Source organism: Anomaloglossus baeobatrachus, chromosome 2, assembly GCF_048569485.1.
Source record: "Anomaloglossus baeobatrachus isolate aAnoBae1 chromosome 2, aAnoBae1.hap1, whole genome shotgun sequence".
Taxonomy (NCBI): Eukaryota; Metazoa; Chordata; class Amphibia; order Anura; family Aromobatidae; genus Anomaloglossus; species Anomaloglossus baeobatrachus.
The window spans coordinates 510,253,189-510,272,273 of record NC_134354.1 but is presented as its reverse complement, the minus strand read 5'-3'; the positions used below and the strand labels follow the sequence as shown (position 1 = coordinate 510,272,273).

Sequence of the window (19,085 nt, the reverse complement as noted above, 5' to 3'; positions counted from 1 at the left end):
CTCAAGCATATGGAAAAATATTGGAATATACAATGAAAAATGCTATGGGTGGAGAGGGGTAACTAATTTTCTGAATGTGAACACAGCTCCGCCCCTTTTGGCCATGTTTTTTCCATCTCCTATATAAGAAAGTCCTTAGTTACCCCTCTCCACCCATAGCAGTTTTTAATTGCAATGAGATGACATACAGTTAGGGTCACAGAGCTAGGGACCCCAATATAGAGATATGCCTTGACGAGGCCTTGGGGCTCAGTTACATTGATCAATGCGATTGCTAAATATCTCCTTTTTCCTAATATTCATGGCAGGTATGCAATTCATTATTCACATGTTCAAATTAGCAAGTAGCATTTTTCATTGTATATTCCAATGTTTTTCCATATGCTTGAGGCATTATACCATTATCTAAGTTTGATGTGCAGCCTTATCAGTATATAGTATGTAATTTTTGGCTTGCACTCATAATATATATATTAGTGCTCACTTCAGTTATCCTATTCAGTTATATGTAGTTTTTTTCTGAATGTGAACACAGCTCCGCCCCTTTCGGCCATGTTTTTTCCATCTCCTATATAAGAAAGTCCTTAGTTACCCCTCTCCACCCATAGCAGTTTTTAATTGCAATGAGATGACACACAGTTAGGGTCACAGAGCTAGGGACCCCAATATAGAGATATGCCTTGACGAGGCCTTGGGGCTCAGTTACATTGATCAATGCGATTGCTAAATATCTCCTTTTTCCTAATATTCATGGCAGGTATGCAATTCATTATTCACATGTTCAAATTAGCAAGTAGCATTTTTCATTGTATATTCCAATGTTTTTCCATATGCTTGAGGCATTATACCATTATCTAAGTTTGATGTGCAGCCTTATCAGTATATAGTATGTAATTTTTGGCTTGCACTCATAATATATATATTAGTGCTCACTTCAGTTATCCTATTCAGTTATATGTAGTTTTTTTCTGAATGTGAACACAGCTCCGCCCCTTTCGGCCATGTTTTTTCCATCTCCTATATAAGAAAGTCCTTAGTTACCCCTCTCCACCCATAGCAGTTTTTAATTGCAATGAGATGACACACAGTTAGGGTCACAGAGCTAGGGACCCCAATATAGAGATATGCCTTGACGAGGCCTTGGGGCTCAGTTACATTGATCAATGCGATTGCTAAATATCTCCTTTTTCCTAATATTCATGGCAGGTATGCAATTCATTATTCACATGTTCAAATTAGCAAGTAGCATTTTTCATTGTATATTCCAATGTTTTTCCATATGCTTGAGGCATTATACCATTATCTAAGTTTGATGTGCAGCCTTATCAGTATATAGTATGTAATTTTTGGCTTGCACTCATAATATATATATTAGTGCTCACTTCAGTTATCCTATTCAGTTATATGTAGTTTTTTTCTGAATGTGAACACAGCTCCGCCCCTTTCGGCCATGTTTTTTCCATCTCCTATATAAGAAAGTCCTTAGTTACCCCTCTCCACCCATAGCAGTTTTTAATTGCAATGAGATGACACACAGTTAGGGTCACAGAGCTAGGGACCCCAATATAGAGATATGCCTTGACGAGGCCTTGGGGCTCAGTTACATTGATCAATGCGATTGCTAAATATCTCCTTTTTCCTAATATTCATGGCAGGTATGCAATTCATTATTCACATGTTCAAATTAGCAAGTAGCATTTTTCATTGTATATTCCAATATTTTTCTATATGCTTGAGGCATTATACCATTATCTAAGTTTGATGTGCAGCCTTATTCTTATATATAGTATGTATTTTTGGCTTGCACTCATATATATATATATATTAGTGCTCACTTCAGTTATCCTATTCAGCTGCATACATACAGACACACAACTCTGTAGCTGCTGCATACATGCATACATACAGACACACACAACTCTGCTACATACATACAGACACACACAACTCTGCAGCTGCTACATACATACAGACACACACAACTCTGCTACATACAGACACACACAGCTCTACTGCATACATACATACACACACACACACACACACAACTCTGCTGCACACATAGACACACACGCGGCTTTTGGGGGCCCGCACACGCGGCTCCTGGGGGCCCGCACACGCGGCTCTTGGGGGTTGAGGAAAGCCCATGCAGCTCACTGGGGCCCATAAACCGGGTGGCTGGGAGGGAGTATACAGGTCGAGGGGGGTATCACTTACCGCTCGGTCACGGAGGAGAGGGGGCCCACACAGCGCCGGAGGTCGCTGGCTGACACTGCGCCTCCTTCATCTGTGGGACTGAACAGGCCGTGCGGTAGCTCCGCCCACAGATGAAGCTCAAACCAGGAGGACGCTGTGGTCTTAAAGCAGGGGTGGGGAACCTTTTTACTGCTGGGGGCCATTTGGAAAATTCTACCAACCTTCAGGGGCCGCACCAAATTATTAACTTGAAAATGACCCGGCTATAATTGGTCAAACAATTAACTCTCCCCTATACCCCTACTGTGGTGGCCGGAGCTGATTCTCTTTGGTGCGCTGTGATGTTTGCTTCTCACAACGGTTTTTCCAGGTTTGTCTTTGTTTGGAGCGCAGATTGGTAAATCATATATATCACACAGGAGACACTGTACATACACACACCGCTCTGACACACTGGCCGTATACTGCACACAGCCTTCACACAGTTGTCATATTTTACACCGGCCATATATATAGTACACATGCACAGGAGATACACACACAAGCCATACATAGCATTCAACATGCCGTATACACAGCACATAAGGAGTAGAAAAAAAGCTCTGCATGTAAACATGTGCACACCAGGAATTAGATATACCAATAAACCTCACAATATGAAACTTTATTAAATGCCAAACACAACAAACACAGCACACACACACACCATATACACAGCACACACTCACACACGCCATATACACAGCACACACACGCCATATACACAGCACCCACTCACACACACCGTATACACAGCACATGCCGTATACACAGCACACACACGCACGCCGTATACACAGCACACACATGCCGTATACACAGCACACACACGCCGTATACACAGCACACACACGCTGTATACACAGCACACACACGCCGTATACACAGCACACACACGCCGTATACACAGCACACACACGCCGTATACACCGCACACACACGCATACCGTATACACAGCACACACACGCACGCCGTATACACAGCACACACACGCACGCCGTATACACAGCACACACACCGTATACACAGCACACACACACACGCCGTATACACAGCACACACACGCACGCCGTATACACAGCACACACGCCGTATACACAGCACACACGCCGTATACACAGCACACACGCCGTATACACAGCACACACACAGATATAAGTACCTGCTGCTTAGTTGCCCTGTAAGATTAGGTGCAGCACAAGTGATGGATGCAGCAGCTCAGCTCAAGGGCTGGCTTCATTCTCCTCTTTTCTCTCCAAGAAAAGACCTGATAGACCTGAGCAGCCGAGCACAGAACGGGAGGGTGAGAGGCAGAACGCACGGCACTATACACTACAGGCCCCTGCCTCATCACTCTGCTTCTAGCTGCAATTTCACAGGGGAGCATGTAGGAGCCAGAGGGAGAAAGTCCCACCCCCAGTGCTGTCTGCCGGCAATAGACAAGATGAGCGGCTGCCCGAGCACCGCAACCACCGGGAATCTGCCCCAGTGCCCCGGGGGCCGCAGTAAAGGTCATCGCGGGCCGGATCTTCCCCATCCCTGCCTTAAAGGGACGGCAGCCACAGTTTCCTGCCGAGGACTGCGGTCCCCGGAACTCAGCCCGGGGACAGCAGAACTGAAGGCGAGTGGCCAAAATGCCGCCCCCCTGACATGTGCCGCCCGGGGCGGACCGCCCCCTCCGCCCCCCCCTTTGCTACGCCACTGCTACCACGTGGCCACAGGACCAACATTCCTGGCTTTGAAACTAGAGAATCTTTACAGCGTACAGTGCGCACAATGTAAGGATACATAAGTCTATAGTCACATAGAGTGTGTCTGTAGACTTATGGCTTTAGACCGGACAGCCCCTTTAACGTTCCTTATAACTGTAACTGCACACTATTCAGCCTCTCTTCCATACTGTACATTTTTGGAGAACACAAATCCATTATCTAGACTTGAATTTAATAGAAGAGGTAACTTATGTTTTATTATTTTCTCAGATCTTAACAATCTATCATCTGTGAGAAGAAATACATGGAGAGACAATCTGAGATATGACTCCCTTATAAATGTATGGGTCTGGTGTTGGCCCAGTCACAGATGAAATCTTGACATTTATTTCTTTTGGCACCACCACCACTGTCAACAAACAGTGATAGCAATCATGCTAAATCCGGAAATATGCTTCTCAGAAATAAAATGTTCCAGACCCCTTATATTACATTTCATAAACACAGCACGTCAAAGTGGAAGGATATCCTGACAGAATAAGCTTATAATTTGCGTTTTCCCACTCATAGGAGTAGGAAACTCAGTAGAGAATATTACATGATTTATAACCAGGTGTACATCCACATGAGGTCATCCCGGGAGTGTGTCCCATGTAACGTGTGTTGACCCTGTAACCAGCTGAAATGATAACTCTAGACAAGCTCTTTGGCTACATCTAATATAATGGGCTACCTTGTCTCAGTCGAATGTGGTGGCTCTATTTTTTAAATCGGCATTTAGGTATAGAGATTAGGCATGACTAATGTAAGACTGTGAGCTTGGGCTGGACAGAACAGCAGACGAGCCTGAGCAAGGATGAAATATGGGCCCCTCTCCGATATGTCATCATAGAGTACTGCCTTATGTGTCGAAAACAATTCTCCTTTGTTAGCCAAGAAATTCATCATCTTAGTCCCTTATGGAAATGGCTATAGGAAGCTACTTTGAAAGTGGTAGTGGGCCCCATAACCTACCAGGTCCCTGTGCAGCTGCACAGGTCATACATATGGCATGTCCACCCCTGCTCTTAGTAGAATTTCAGTATCTAAACACTATGGTATGTGCACAGGTTGAGTATTTGCAGCAGAAATTTCTGCACGCCTCTTAGCACTACAAAGACTATTTCACCAGATGAGTAGCCGACAAGATAAAAATCTGTTACACAGGGTTGTACTCACTGGGTAGAACTAAAGTTTCACCAGCTCATGTTTTTGCTTTTTGGCCAATATTTTGCTCTTATTTAATGCATGCTGGAACATTAGAATTTTCAGATTACCAAATGCTGAAAAATTAGGATTTTACTGAATGTTTGTTTTGGATTTTTTGATATCACAACTAAAGAAAGACCTCTCCACATTTACCCTGGCATTTACCCAAAAATAGAAGACACAAAATTGGTAAAAATCAGATTGTCTAATTTCGCACTATAGCTGATGTCATATCACTGACCTTGACTGCAGCTATTGCCGGTGAATCCAGGGAAACATTTACACTTGTTCAGTCCCACACATTCGCCATGCTTACAGCCCTGTTCACATATAGCTGGAACAAAACAAGATACACACAAAAAAATTACAATTCCATTTGGTCCATGCATTCTATATTAAATTAATCTAATTTTAAATGTATTACTCTTTAACCTCTTCACGATGGGGCTAATTTCCGTTTTCGTTGTTTTTCTCCCCCTCCTCCCAGAGCCATAACTTTTTATTTTTTTTGTTCGTATTGACATATGAGGGTTTGTGTTTTTGTGGGACGAGTTGTACGTTTGAATGACACCATTCATTTCACCACATAGTATACTGAAAAATTTGAAAAAAAAAATTCCAAATGGGAAGAAATTGTGAAAAAAAAACCCAACACAATTCTGACATGGGTTCTTGGGAACAGTTTTTATGGTGAACATTTTGTGGTAAAAATGACCTCCCTGTAAGAATCTTCTCATCAGTACCATTACGGCGATACCAAACATGTCCAATTTTTTTTTTATTATGGTAAAAAAAATTAGAAGTTTGCAAAAAAAATGTTAGGGGTTGTGTTGTCATTTTCCAAGACCCATAATGTTTTAATTTTTCGGCTCATGGAACCAAATAGCAGCTTATTTTTTCGGGGGGCGAGACAGCATTTTTGTTGATACTAATTTGGGATAGATGTGATGTATTGATCGCTTGTTACAGCATTTTTTGTGGTATTACAGTGACCAAAAACCCCATAATTACGGCATTCTTGAAATTGTTTTGTTTACAGTGTTTCCGGATTGGGTTAATTATTTTTAGATTTGATAGATCTGGATGGGGCAATACCACATGTGTATTTTTTTTCAATGTTGTCTTTATTTTTAATGGGGAAAAAGGGGGTGATCTGAACTTATGTTATTTATTTTTAAATTTTTTTTAAAACTTTTTATTTTTAACTTTTCACTTTTTTAATAATTCCCTAAGGGGACTATAATCTGCAATCGCCTGATCACTTGTGCTATGTACAGTAATGGCATAGCATTGCTGCATATGCTGAAAGTCACAATCTCCTTTGAAGCCCGGCCACAGGCAGGTTTCAAAGGACCGGTCCTTTAACAAGCATGGAAGTCTTCAACAGACTCCCTGCTGTCATAGAAACCCATTGACATCATGGGCATGCCAGCGCATGTTAAATCCTGCTGTCAAAGTTTAACAGCAGGATTTAACAGTTTAACAATCACTGGCTCTGCTCCACCTACAATTCCAAAACCCCGATTCCGACTTGCGCCGTTCATGTATGAAGCATGTCATGAAAGGCTATGTGATGGCTTATACTGTATAGGAGGATATGTGAGGGACCATACTGTACATAGGGGGCTGTGTGTTTGCTCATACTGCATATAGGGGGTTGTGTGTGGGCTCATACGGTATATATTGGGATGTCAGCATTCCTAATTCTGCTCAATATTAAGTGATAGTAATTAAAATTAACATAAAATAATAATTCTATATTAATATTGAGCAGAATTAATTTCAGCCTATTAGTTTGGCCCTCTAAAACAGTCATGATCTCTCATGGGGCCGCCCAGGAAAATTAATTCCCCACCACTAAATTACATTCTTATGTGACTTGGCAAACTATTATTGCATGAAATGTAAACTATAAACACATAGGCAGGTTGTAGTTTACCTTCACATTGGCCTTTGCTATTTCGTTTCCATCCGTAGCAGCACTCAGTTTTGGTTCCATATCTACATACTCCAGGTGTGTTCAGAGATGGTATGAGCCGTCTATGCCTTCTGTAGATACAGAGAATGATACCATTTATTATCTCATTGTTGTTAAGGTATAGTCACCTTATATGAGCTAAATAAAAAAAAAAAAACGAAAAGAAACTCAATATTTTATTAATAGCACTCATGTTTACAGCTTGAGAGACTTTCCAATATCTACCACCCATCCTGACAATACACAATAAACACCTATCGAAAATGGTCTCCTTGTCTGCATTGTGTATATATGGTTTATAATAAAACTACTATTTTCAGGTACAAGTTTTTTTTATTAAATACCTGTATTTGTGACCTAACCTAAACCTCTAAGAAACTTCTGTTTTTTGGAGTTTGACATTTTTTTCTTTTTTTCTGAAGCAATTTGAAAGTGTTTTAGTAGAGTACATTTTTATCTGAAGCGTTCTTTGCAGGCTTTTTATTGGACAGTGTCTACCTTTGAGAGGTATCCTTCAGGATTCTCTTTAAAGAGGTGACATCCATTGTCTTTTTTACAATAAAACGTTTTTAAAAACTTTTAGTAAAAAAAATAAAAAATCATATCAACAGCATAGAAATTAATTGGAAGAATTTGCTATACATTTGTGAAGCATTTTGGACAGGGTCTGCTAAAAAAACTCCTCAAAAACACGATTTGTTTAGACTAGCATATACATGGCAATATAAATGAAGAGCTTGCTGGAGTTCAATGACGCAAATTCATTAAGAGGCATACAGCAATTAATGAATTTAGTGCATCTTCTCAGAGAAATGTGCCTCCGTGCACCTTGTCAGAAATGGTACTTTAGGCCTGCGACACATATCCGTGCCACCGGTACGTGTTTGCCATTTTTTGCACGTACCGGCGGTACGGAGACAGGTTCAGCAATGCTACCCTATTGTACCAGGCACACACACATAAAACCACACGGAACGTGTGTCCGTGTGCGTTTGTACGTGTGTGCGTTTTTCTACACGCTGACATGTCCTCGTTTTCTCCGTCAGCACGGGTGTCACACGGCCTGCACCCGTACCACACGGATGTAGTGTGGATGTGGTCCCGTGTGACACGCGCCGGAGAAAACACACGTGTTAGTGAAAAAAAACAAAAACATTTACTCACCTTCTCCAGCCCTCCTGTCTCTGCTGCTGCTGCCACTTGCTGCCGACCACCGCTCATTACTCTCATTTAATATTCACTTCACTGCGGCCGGCAGCAGCAGCAGTGGGGAGACGGCAGGGCTGGAGACCGAAGATCAGCACCACGGACAGCAGCACGGACCACGTGAGTATGCAAATTACTGGTTCTACGTGTGCTATCGCGGATAGCACACGTAGAACACACGTGGACCGCACGTACCCGAGACATGTACTTACCACACACTACACGCAGGGTAAATACGTGTCTCGCGGCACGTGCGTGTTTTTTACGGAAGTGTGTTTCAAGCCTTAGTGGGGGACTTTGTTTTGGAAATGTTGGCACATTTGCTGAATTTGATGGGTGGGCGTAGCCCCGACCCTTCACAAACCCTATCAATTTTGGTGGCACTGCTTTCAACGTGTATGAAAACACCAAAAGTCGCAAAATTTAAGCCCAACTTCTGATTGTTTGGTGCAAAAGGTTTGATTAATCATGCACATTGAGTTTTTTTCCTTTGGTCAAAAACTATGAGTTTTTCAGTGGAAACTGATTAACCCCTTACCGCAAAGACTGTCTTCATGTTTCTCACCAGGCCAAATTTAACAATTCTGACAAGTGTCACTTTATCAAAAACAGGAGAACCAGAGTAACCAATTTGTGCAAAATATAACAATATTTATTGATGTACAAATACAAAAGACACACAAAGGAAAAATTGGCCATTGTAAAAAACCATTAAAAACACCATAGATAATAGATTTGCCTATAAAGCAGGACAGAAAAATAGCTGCATAGATGTAAGATATAAGTAGCCTGAATCGGTGATGGCTGTCTCCTATAGAATATATCATACATTAGTACATTATGTGTAACACTTTAATCAGCAAAGGAGACATGAATTGTTGCATCTTGTCATAAGTTACAGTTATACCAGCTCAATAGGCTATAATGGATGTATCCCAGCAATATTACTGATATAGCCTATAAGGTACAAATATGGCAATATGTGGTAAACAGGTCACTGGAAGCAAAAAAGTGGTATGTGCAAAGGTACTGCATGTCCCAGTAAAGGGAATCCCCATAAAGATAAGCCCCCAAACCATCCACGTTTCGACATTATATAAATATTCTTGTGGATACTGCGTCATCAGGGAGGGACGGCGCATTCCCTCCCTGATGAAGCTGTATCCACAAGGGTATTTATATAACAGCGAAACATGCGTTAGATGGTTTAGGGGCTTATCTTTATGGGGATTCCCTTTACTGGGACATGCAGTACCTTTGCACATACCACTTTTTTTGCTTCTAGTGACCTGTTTACCGCCTATTGCCATATTTGTACTTTATAGGCTATATCACTAATATTTCTGGGATACATCCATTATAGCCTATTTGGCTTTCGTATAACTTACTTATGGCAAGATGCAACAATTCATGTCTCCTTTGTTGATTAAAGTGTTACACATAATGTACTAATGTATGATATATTCTATAGGAGACAGCTATCACCGGTTCAGGTTTCTTATATCTTATATCTATGCAGCTATTTTTCTGTCCCGCTTTATAGGCTACTCTCCTTTTAGCCATGGTGTTTTTAATGGTTTTTTACAATGGCCATTTTTTCCTTTGTGTGCCTTTTGTATTTGTACATCAATATTGTTATATTTTGCACAAATTGATTACCTTGGTTATCCTGTATTAGATACATGTTATGGAGTAAGTGCTAGGCATGGTTAGTCCCCATTGTGGGCATCCGTGACCTCAATTTGCATAGTTATGGTTATGAGGCATATTTTCCTAAGTGTCACTTTATGTGGTAATAACTCTGGAACATTTCATTATTTCACAGTGATTCTGAGACTGGTTTTTCATGACACATTTAGGTTGGTAAATTTTTACATTTATTTGTTAAAATATCAGATTTTTGGTGAAAATTTTGCAATTTTGAGTTTCTGAAGACAATTTGGAGAGCTTATGCTATTGTTCTGCTAGAAAACCTCCTGAAAAAAACATCTGTATGTATATACCCTTGGGATTTGTACACACTGGGAGTTTTGCTGAGTTTTTGAAGCATAAACTCTCTAAACACCTCAAGAATTAAAAAAAAAACAAAAAAACATTAAGTTTTGCTTGGAGAGTTGGGATATGTACGTACATCAACTTATAGGTGTTAATTATGATTTGTCTTTGTCGTCTTCTTAGGCTACGTGCACACGTTGAGTATTTGGTGAGTTTTTTACCTCAGTATTTGTAGCCGAAACCAGGAGTGGAACAATCAAAGGAAAAGTATATTACTAATACGTCACCACTTCTGCATTTTTTGCCTGTGTATTGTCTTGTTTTGGCTACAAATTCTGAGGCACTAAAACTCACCAAATACTCAATGTGTGCACGTGGCCTTAATCTTTTTTGTGGTGTCAACTTTTTAAAAATATTACAAATATAATATTACATATATATATAAAAAAAAAAAAAAAAATGGTCAGGTCACTTGTTTTACTCGCTTTCTGGCTTTCGAAGCATAAAGTGATTACAAAAGCTGGAATATACAGTATGTACAGCAAGTCATTTTGACCTTGCTTTCCATATGTTCATTATTGTATAAATTTATTGAACGCTTTTTCAGGTGGGTTTCCAGGTGTGACCAGTCTGGAAAAGTGACACAAAATTGACCACAGAAAATGAGAAGTAACATGAGGATACTTTGTAATATATTGAGAAGCTGGCTTGCAAAGTTGAACAAAGTATAGAGTAAAATCAACTGAAGTATCTAAAGGGGGCTTTACACGCAGCGATATCGCCAGCGATATCACTAGCGAGTGTACCCGCCCCCGTCGTTTGTGCGTCACGGGCAAATCGCTGCCCGTGGCGCACAATATTGTTAGGAGCCAACACACGGACTTACCTGCCTAACGACGTCACTGTGGCCGGCGACCCGCCTCCTTTCTAAGTGGGCGGTTCGTGTGGTGTCACAGCCGCATCACTAAGCGGCCGCCCAATAGAAGCGAAGAGGGGCGGAGATGAGCGGCCGTAACATCCCGCCCACCTCCTTCCTTACTCATTGCCGGCGGCAGCAGGTAAGCTGTAGTTCGTCAGTTCCAAGGTGTCACACGTAGCGATGTGTGCTGCCTTGGGAATGACAAACAACCTGCGTCCTCAACAATCAATGATTTTTTAAAAATGAACGACGTGTCAACGATTGACAATTTGGTGAGTATTTTCCATTGTTAACGGCCGCTCGTTGGTGTCACATGCAACGATGTCGCTAACGATGCCGGATGTGCGTCATGGGATCCGTGACCCCGGCGATATATCGTTAGATACGTCGTTGCGTGTAACCGGGCCTTAATGCAATTTTCTGAAACGTTTTCACCTTGGAAAACTCAGTGATTCAGTGGGTATCTTAAGGCTATGTGCGCACGTTGCGTTCTATTCCGCAGCGTGTAAGTCACTGCATGTGCGTCTCAGAACGCTGCGTTCTGAGACGCATTCGGCAGAACACAGCGTGCGCACATTCCTGGAAAATTCATGCATTCTGGATGCTTGCTCTGCCATTGACAGAGTGGGAAAAGCATCCAGAACACAATTTTTTGACGGTGCGGTCCCACTCGGCTCTGCAGCATCCCCATAGACTTAGAGCATGGCTGGCTGCGAGACAGAGCCGCACAATCAGAATGAAACCGGATGAACTTCACCCGACTTCATTGTTATAGCGCAGCTCTGTGCGTGTGCCGCGGCTTGATTTGCGGTCACACGTGAAGGACTCACCTGTGATCGGAAATCCCGAGTGACTGCAGTGAGCCGCGCAATCAGCTGTGCTTTCACTCAGGTGACCTGCGGCCACAGCTGGAGTCCTCCACCTGAGAGTGGTGGCCGCGTGTAACCTCAGTGACAGCACAGCTGATCGCGCGACTCACTTCAGTTGCTGCATGGAGCTCACAGGAGCGGTGGTGTTCTATTGCCGCTCCTGTCAGCTTTCGATATAGCAGAGCTGAAAGCGTCTTGAGACCTTGCGTGGATTACGTCAGATCTGGAGATGTTTTTGAGGGGTTAATAAAGTGGTGAAAGAGGGTGTTTTTTTGTCTTTCATTACAAATAAAGGATTTTTTGGATGTGTGTTTTTATTTTCTTTAACTTACAGGTTAATCATGGAAGGCATCTCGGGGAGACGCCTGCCATGATTAACCTAGGACTTAGTGGCAGCTATGGGCTGCTGCCATTAACTCCTTATTACCATATTTGCCACCGCACCAGGGCAATTCGGGATGAGCCGGGTAGAGTCCCAGGACTGTCGTATCTAATGGATATGAACAGAGAGAGATAGAGGCATAGAGAGAGAGAGAGAGAGACCGACCGACAGACTAACCGACAGAGAGAGAGAGAGAAAGAGAGAGAGAGAGACCGAAAGACCTGCCTTTGTTATGTCAAAAAAACATGCGGATCGCTACAAAAATGCATTGCAAACGCAATGCTTAACATTTTGGCAGTGTTTTTCTATAACTCATTGATTTCAATGGGTGTAGAACGCTGCCAAAACGGACAAAAGAAGTGACATGCTGCTTTTCTAAACGCAGAGATTTTGTCAAATTTTTGACAATCAAAACGGTGCATTTAAAAAAGCATCGGGCATACAGATTTTTCATGATTCTCATAGATTTTGCTGGGGAAGCAGAACGCATGCATTTTGTCAATGACACAGTGCAGTTGTAAACGCAGCCAAAACGCAGAAAAAAACGCAACGTGCGCACATGGCCTAAAGATGCCTTGTGCACTTAAGAGTATTTTACACGCTGCGACATCGCTAAAGATTTATCGTCGGGGTCACGGTGTTTGTGACGCACATCCGGCGTCGTTAGCGCCCCTCCTCTGCTATTGGACAGCTGCCGTGTGACATCGCTGTGACGCCGCACGAACCGCCCCCTTAGAAAGGAGGCAGATCGCCGGCCAGAGCGACGTCGCAGGGAAGGTAAGTCCGTGTGACGGGTGTTAGCGATGTTGTGCGCCACGGGCAGCGATTTGCCCGTGACGCACAACCGACGGGGGTGGGTACGCTCGCTAGCGATATCGCAGCGTGTAAAGTACCCTTTACTCTTGGAGAATTTCTACTCAGTTTGAACACACTCTTGCATTTCCTAAAAGCAGTTTTGAAGAGTTTTTCTAAATATTTTTTGCAGAGTTATTTTCTGAATTGTGTCTTTTGCAGCAATTTATAGAACTGTTACACGTCGTGGCTCTCTTGTTGCAAGGAATGAGGTGGTCCCCCATTCCTTGTCTGCCACGAGCCCTCCTGCTCAGCAGCGCCAAAGGTCTGGGAGACTGCGCAGTCTGCAGGAGTTGCCTCCTCAGAGACACAGCAGAAGGGTGACACCTAGTGGTTCTCCCCTTGCAAGGAATGGAGCGGTCTCCCATCCCTTGCCTGCCACGAGCTCTCCTGCTCAGCATCACAGAGGCTCTGGGAGGTTGCGCAGTGTGCAAAGAATAGATGCTCAGGGAAGCAGCAAGACTTCCCATGTCTCTGCACATTGTGAAACCGAGGATCCCGCCTTTATGACCCAGAGGCAGGAAGATGAGCATGTGCTCCACGTGACGTCTTCTGATTCGCTCACTGATATCACACGGCCCCATGACGAGGCTGGTGATGTGCTGAATCCTGACTGGCTGGGCCAGGACGTCACGAACCCTGATTGGGTCACGCCCGTCTCGTGACCGCCCTTGGGTGGAGCTACACCTCCTTAAAAGCTCCCCCTGCCATCATGGCGGTGTGTGACCGTCCTTCTATGTTTGGATGTCTGGCAGCGTGCTGCCACGCCACTGCTCAGACATTATTGTCTTTTGTGGGCTTTGCCCTTGCTGCTTAGGCAGTACCTGGTTTGCAGGCCGTGTTCCTGCCTTGCTGCTCCGGCAGTATCTCCTTCAGCAGGTCGTGTTCCTGCCTTGCTGCTCTGGCAGTATCTCCTTCAACAGGCCGTGTTCCTGTCCCAGGTGAGCTCCTCGAGTCTCCACCGGACTCACCTGGTTATTGAAAGCACATGTGCATGGGCACCTCTGTGCTACCCTCGTGCCATATTCTGTGACTCCCGCTGGCACACGTGCATAGGCACCTCTGTGAGTCCCCGTGCAACAGGTACACCGATCGAGAAGCCCGCGCCATACAACCCTCACGGGTTAGGGCGGACCGGTGTACATAGATCGTCTGTGACATTCCAGATGATCACTAGTAGCAACCCGCTCACTCTTTCCTGACCATAGAAGCGGTCCCTTACACTGCACAGTGGACCTTGACCGGCGGAAGCTGTCCATTTCCCATCTTGGCACGCTTCCCCGGGTCCCCCTCGTAACATAGAACAATACTTAGTTTATATCGTTTCTATTTGCATCTGCTTTAAAGCTGCACACTGAGATCAGGAGAGCAGACTGTAAGTCATTACATGTCTCACACTGGCAATGCCCCATTTTGTTCAAAATAAGCCCGAAGGCTGATTTTCAGGGAGATCTATGTCCAGCCCATAGATCTTAACAACTCATTTACATATTAAGTAAAACATGGATTTCTTTGAATAAGACATCGCATTGCAAATATCAAGGCATCATTTTCTTCACCTTTCTATGACCTACATTTTAATATAGATGGCTTAGGAAGGTTTAACTTATTGGCATATGCCCTTTAACCTGTGGTTTTGCAGTGTGTTGTACAGTTAAGTAGACTCTGAAGGAGATAGATTTAAGTTTGAAAGCTTGCACCACTTCACATTTTGATCCATTGACAGGTTAGGCTAAAAAAAAAACAAGAACTGCATCAAGAACTGATAGCAACATCCTCTGTGATACCTTTTTATTAATAGTTTAGCGTACAAAGAGAATATAGCTTAACAAGGATAGCCATTTTACCAAAACATGAACATTTTCTAATGGTAACATGAAGTAAAATAATAAAATGAATGGATATCTACTTTACACAGCCAGTGAAGCACACACAATTAGTGATCAGTATTGCCAAATCCAATGTTAATTCCCTTAATCCAGCAGATTGACCTGCAGGACTATTGTAGCTCAGTTATCTGCTGAGCTCTCCACAAGGGAACAATATGATATCAGTGGATAGGATTATGCAGGAAATGGCTGGAGTGGTGTGTTAAAGTGTTGGGTTTCATAACATATTCTCTATTACTTCCTAATAATCATTTGTAGATGCATTTAAATCAGCAGATCTCGGTTGAAAAAATAAACCTCAGGATTATTATATTTTCATTAGCCATCTGGAATCCCACAAATTACCCAAGTGTTGATGTACAGAAAGCTGGTTACTTCGGGAGTCCTCTTACAACAGATCACGTAGAACATATAACAGAGGGGAAAGTCTGTTCATATTTACATTTAATTGCCTGATATGTAGCAGATATTGCTGAATAGAAAGTTTCTTCCTCTTTACTGTAAAATACATTGTTTACTTTGGTATAAAAAAAAATAATGAATAGATTTCAGTTTTTGATATATAGATACCAAAAAAAGCAACTTTTTCAGCTTTAATTAAAAGGACACTTTGGCCTAAAGGCATTAAATATTAAGCTCAGGGCCAGACTGGGACAAAAAAAAGCACCCCTGCCATATAAAGCCAACTTAATATGACACCAGTCAGTGTATTTTGCTTTTACTTTCTCACGTCCCTCACAACTCTCTTTACCCATTACCGACATAGGAGGTACTGGTACAGTCTAAGGTGGGCTTTGCACACTACGACATCGCAGGTGCGATGTCGGTGGGGTCAAATTGAAAATGACGCACTTCTGGCATCGCATGCGACATCGTAGTGTGTAAAGGCTCGATGATACGATTAACGAGGGCAAAAGCGTCGTAATCGTATCATCGGTGCAGCGTCGGCGTAATCCATGATTACGCTGACGCGACAGTCCAATGTTGTTCCTCGTTCCTGCGGCAGCACACATCGCTGTGTGTGAAGCCGCAGGAGCGAGGAACATCTCCTACCGGCGTCACTGCGGCTTCCGTAGGATATGCGGAAGGAAGGAGGTGGGCGGGATGTTTACATCCCACTTATCTCCGCCCCTCCGCTCCGATTGGCCGCCTGGCGTGTGACGTCGCTATGACACCGCACGACCCGCTCCCTTAACAAGGAGGCGGGTCGCCGGCCAGAGCGATGGTCGCAGGACAGGTGAGTCCATGTGAAGCTGCCGTAGCGATAATGTTCGCTACGGCAGCTATCACAAGGAAATCGCTGCTGCGACGGGGGCGGGTACTATCGCGCTCGGCATCGCAGCATCGGCCTGCGATGTCGCAGCGTGCAAAGTACCCCTAAGTCAGCTCCCTCCCTTTGGCCTCCTTCACATGTCCGTTAAAAAAACATACATGTTTCATCGCCTATTTTGTCCATCCATGTGGCCATCCGTGTGTACATGTGTCATCCGTGTGCTATGTGACATCCGTGTGACATCCCTGTGACACTTCCTGGAATAAATGCATGACACTGAAATGAATGATTATTTTATGTGTTAAAGATGTACAAAGATAGATAGACAGATGGATAGAGATAGATGGATGGATAGAGACAGTTAGATAACAGATAGATAATAGATAAATAGATAATAGATAAATAGATGATAGATAGTAGATAGATAATTAATAAATAGATAAATATATAATAGATACAGGGGCATAACAATCACGATCATAGAGGTTGTGATTGCGACCGGGCCCGGCAGGTTGGGGGCCCGACACCCACTGTGCAGGGAAGCAGCTGGCTCCGCTCAGTGAGAGAAGCTGCGCTGTTCCTGTACTAGTTTTAATACCAGTGGCCGTGCAGTGCTTGGCTTCGCCTCCTCCAGCCTCTTCTTTCCTGTGACCTCAGGCTCACAGGCCCTGCTGCGTCGACGGCATTTACAGTGTGTGGAGTGTGGTACTGCTGCCATGGTGAGTTGCAGGGAACCTAATGGTCAGTGCAGCCCCTTCCTCTCCCTCCCTCTTGTCACTAGAAGCAGTCGGGACTGAGCTCAGAGGAAGAGAGAAAAGAGCATGGCAGCAAAACCTGAGATAGAGGCAGCTCTGCTCCCAGTCCTGCTCTGTGATGTGTCTATTTCCTGCAGAACAGAGACTTCACTGGTCATAGCTGCTGCCCTGTGATGGGGCAGGGATTTGAAGGCCCCGCTGCTCCTGGACACTGACGTCAGCATAGGTAAGCACGTGTAATAGTGTGTATGGAGCTAGTATATAGTGTATATCAGTGTTTATGTGGCTAGTATATAGTGTATCTGGCTAGTATATAGTGTATATGAGTGTGTATGGGGCTAGTATATCGTGTATATCAGTGTGCATGTGGCTAGTATATCGTGCATTGTGAATGTCAGTTATGCTTTGGCTGCTGTGAGGCTCCCTCTTGTGGCCAGGAATGGTTTGGACAGAGACCAGGTGTGTTGAGCAATGGGCGTTTCCATTGCTAACTCTCTGCTTATTTAAACCCTGGTCTGATAGCAGGCTATGCCGGATGTCAGTTGTTCTTTGTTCACCAGCCTGCTTCATCCTGCTCCAGACCACATCTACCCCAGATAAGTGCTTGGCTCTTTATTTTTGTTTGATTCTTTTTGTTCTTATCTGAGTTTGTCATTTGCTGTGGTTGTTTTCTGTTTATTTGCATGCAGGGATCTTCCCTCTCAGTTGCTTATCTGTAAAGCTCCCTGCAGCTATGTTTGGAGTATTGCTCCTATAAGTCCATGTGTTTGTTGCTTCCTGAATTTGTAATGGTTCCTGCTTTCTGTTCATTGGTATGACAAGAGCGCCTGGTATAGGACGGAATTCAGATCTAGTGATCTGAGGGCTTTTTTGTACTATCAGGTTGTTGGATTTTTGCAGGGTTTTTCTCTGGCCACCATCAGTCTCTTTCCTGTCCTGTCCTATTTAGTCAGTAGGGCCTCACCTTTTTCTAATCCTATCATCTATCTGTGTATTGTGTTTTCCTATATCATCGCAGTCTTGAATGTGGGGGGCTTGCTATTCTTTATCTATTTTCTGAGGCAGAGAGTTATTCATCTTTCCTTCCTTTAGGATAGCTAGTTCTCCGGCTGGGTTCGCGGTGCACAGGATGTTAGTTCACCCCTCGGCTACTTCTAGTTGTGATGGTTAGTAAGGGGATGGCGGCCAGATTAGTTGCCAATGCTTTTGTCACCTTTTACCAATGATTTATGGTTGTCTTCCATGGTTCCAGATCATAACAGTACAACCGGCCCCCTCCGTCTTCCAGGCCTTCATGAATGATATTTTTCGGGACCTTATGGGTAAATTTTTGATTGTCTATTTGGATGACATCTTGATTTTTTCTGATGATTGGGACTCTCATGTTGGGCAAGTACAGGCTGTTTTTCAGATACTTAAGGATCATGCACTGTACATTAAGGGGTCAAAGTGCCTCTTTGGGGTGCAAAGGATTTCCTTTTTGGGCTTCATCTTGTCTCCCTCCGCTATCGAAATGGACCCGGTTAAAGGGAACCAATCATCAGGATTTTCGTGTATAAGGTGCAGCCAGTGCAGCACTGGCACTATCATGCACAGTGTGTACATACCATCAGGGGGCAGCTCGGGTGTTTAGGCAGTGAAATTCATCTTTATAAAGTTTGAAATTTCGTGCACTTTTTGATTGACGTGTGCACCTCTCTGTTAATGTCCGGGCGGGTTATGCAGGAGTTCCCCGCCCCCCCCCCACCAGCCTGTTCCTCCCTCTCTCCTG

The 19,085-nt window shown here is 43.6% G+C and overlaps 1 protein-coding gene across 1 annotated transcript in view; it reads right to left on the bottom strand.

Annotated features, from left to right (window-relative positions):
• EGFL6 (EGF like domain multiple 6) overlaps positions 1-19,085 on the bottom strand; it is a 202,661-nt gene that overhangs the window by 148,004 nt on the left and 35,572 nt on the right. The window contains exons 2-3 of the mRNA XM_075333817.1: positions 7,136-7,245; positions 5,438-5,530 (exon numbers count right to left, since the gene is read on the bottom strand). Coding sequence (XP_075189932.1) covers positions 5,438-5,530; positions 7,136-7,245 — 203 coding nt within the window. The remainder of the gene's footprint in view (positions 1-5,437; positions 5,531-7,135; positions 7,246-19,085) is intronic.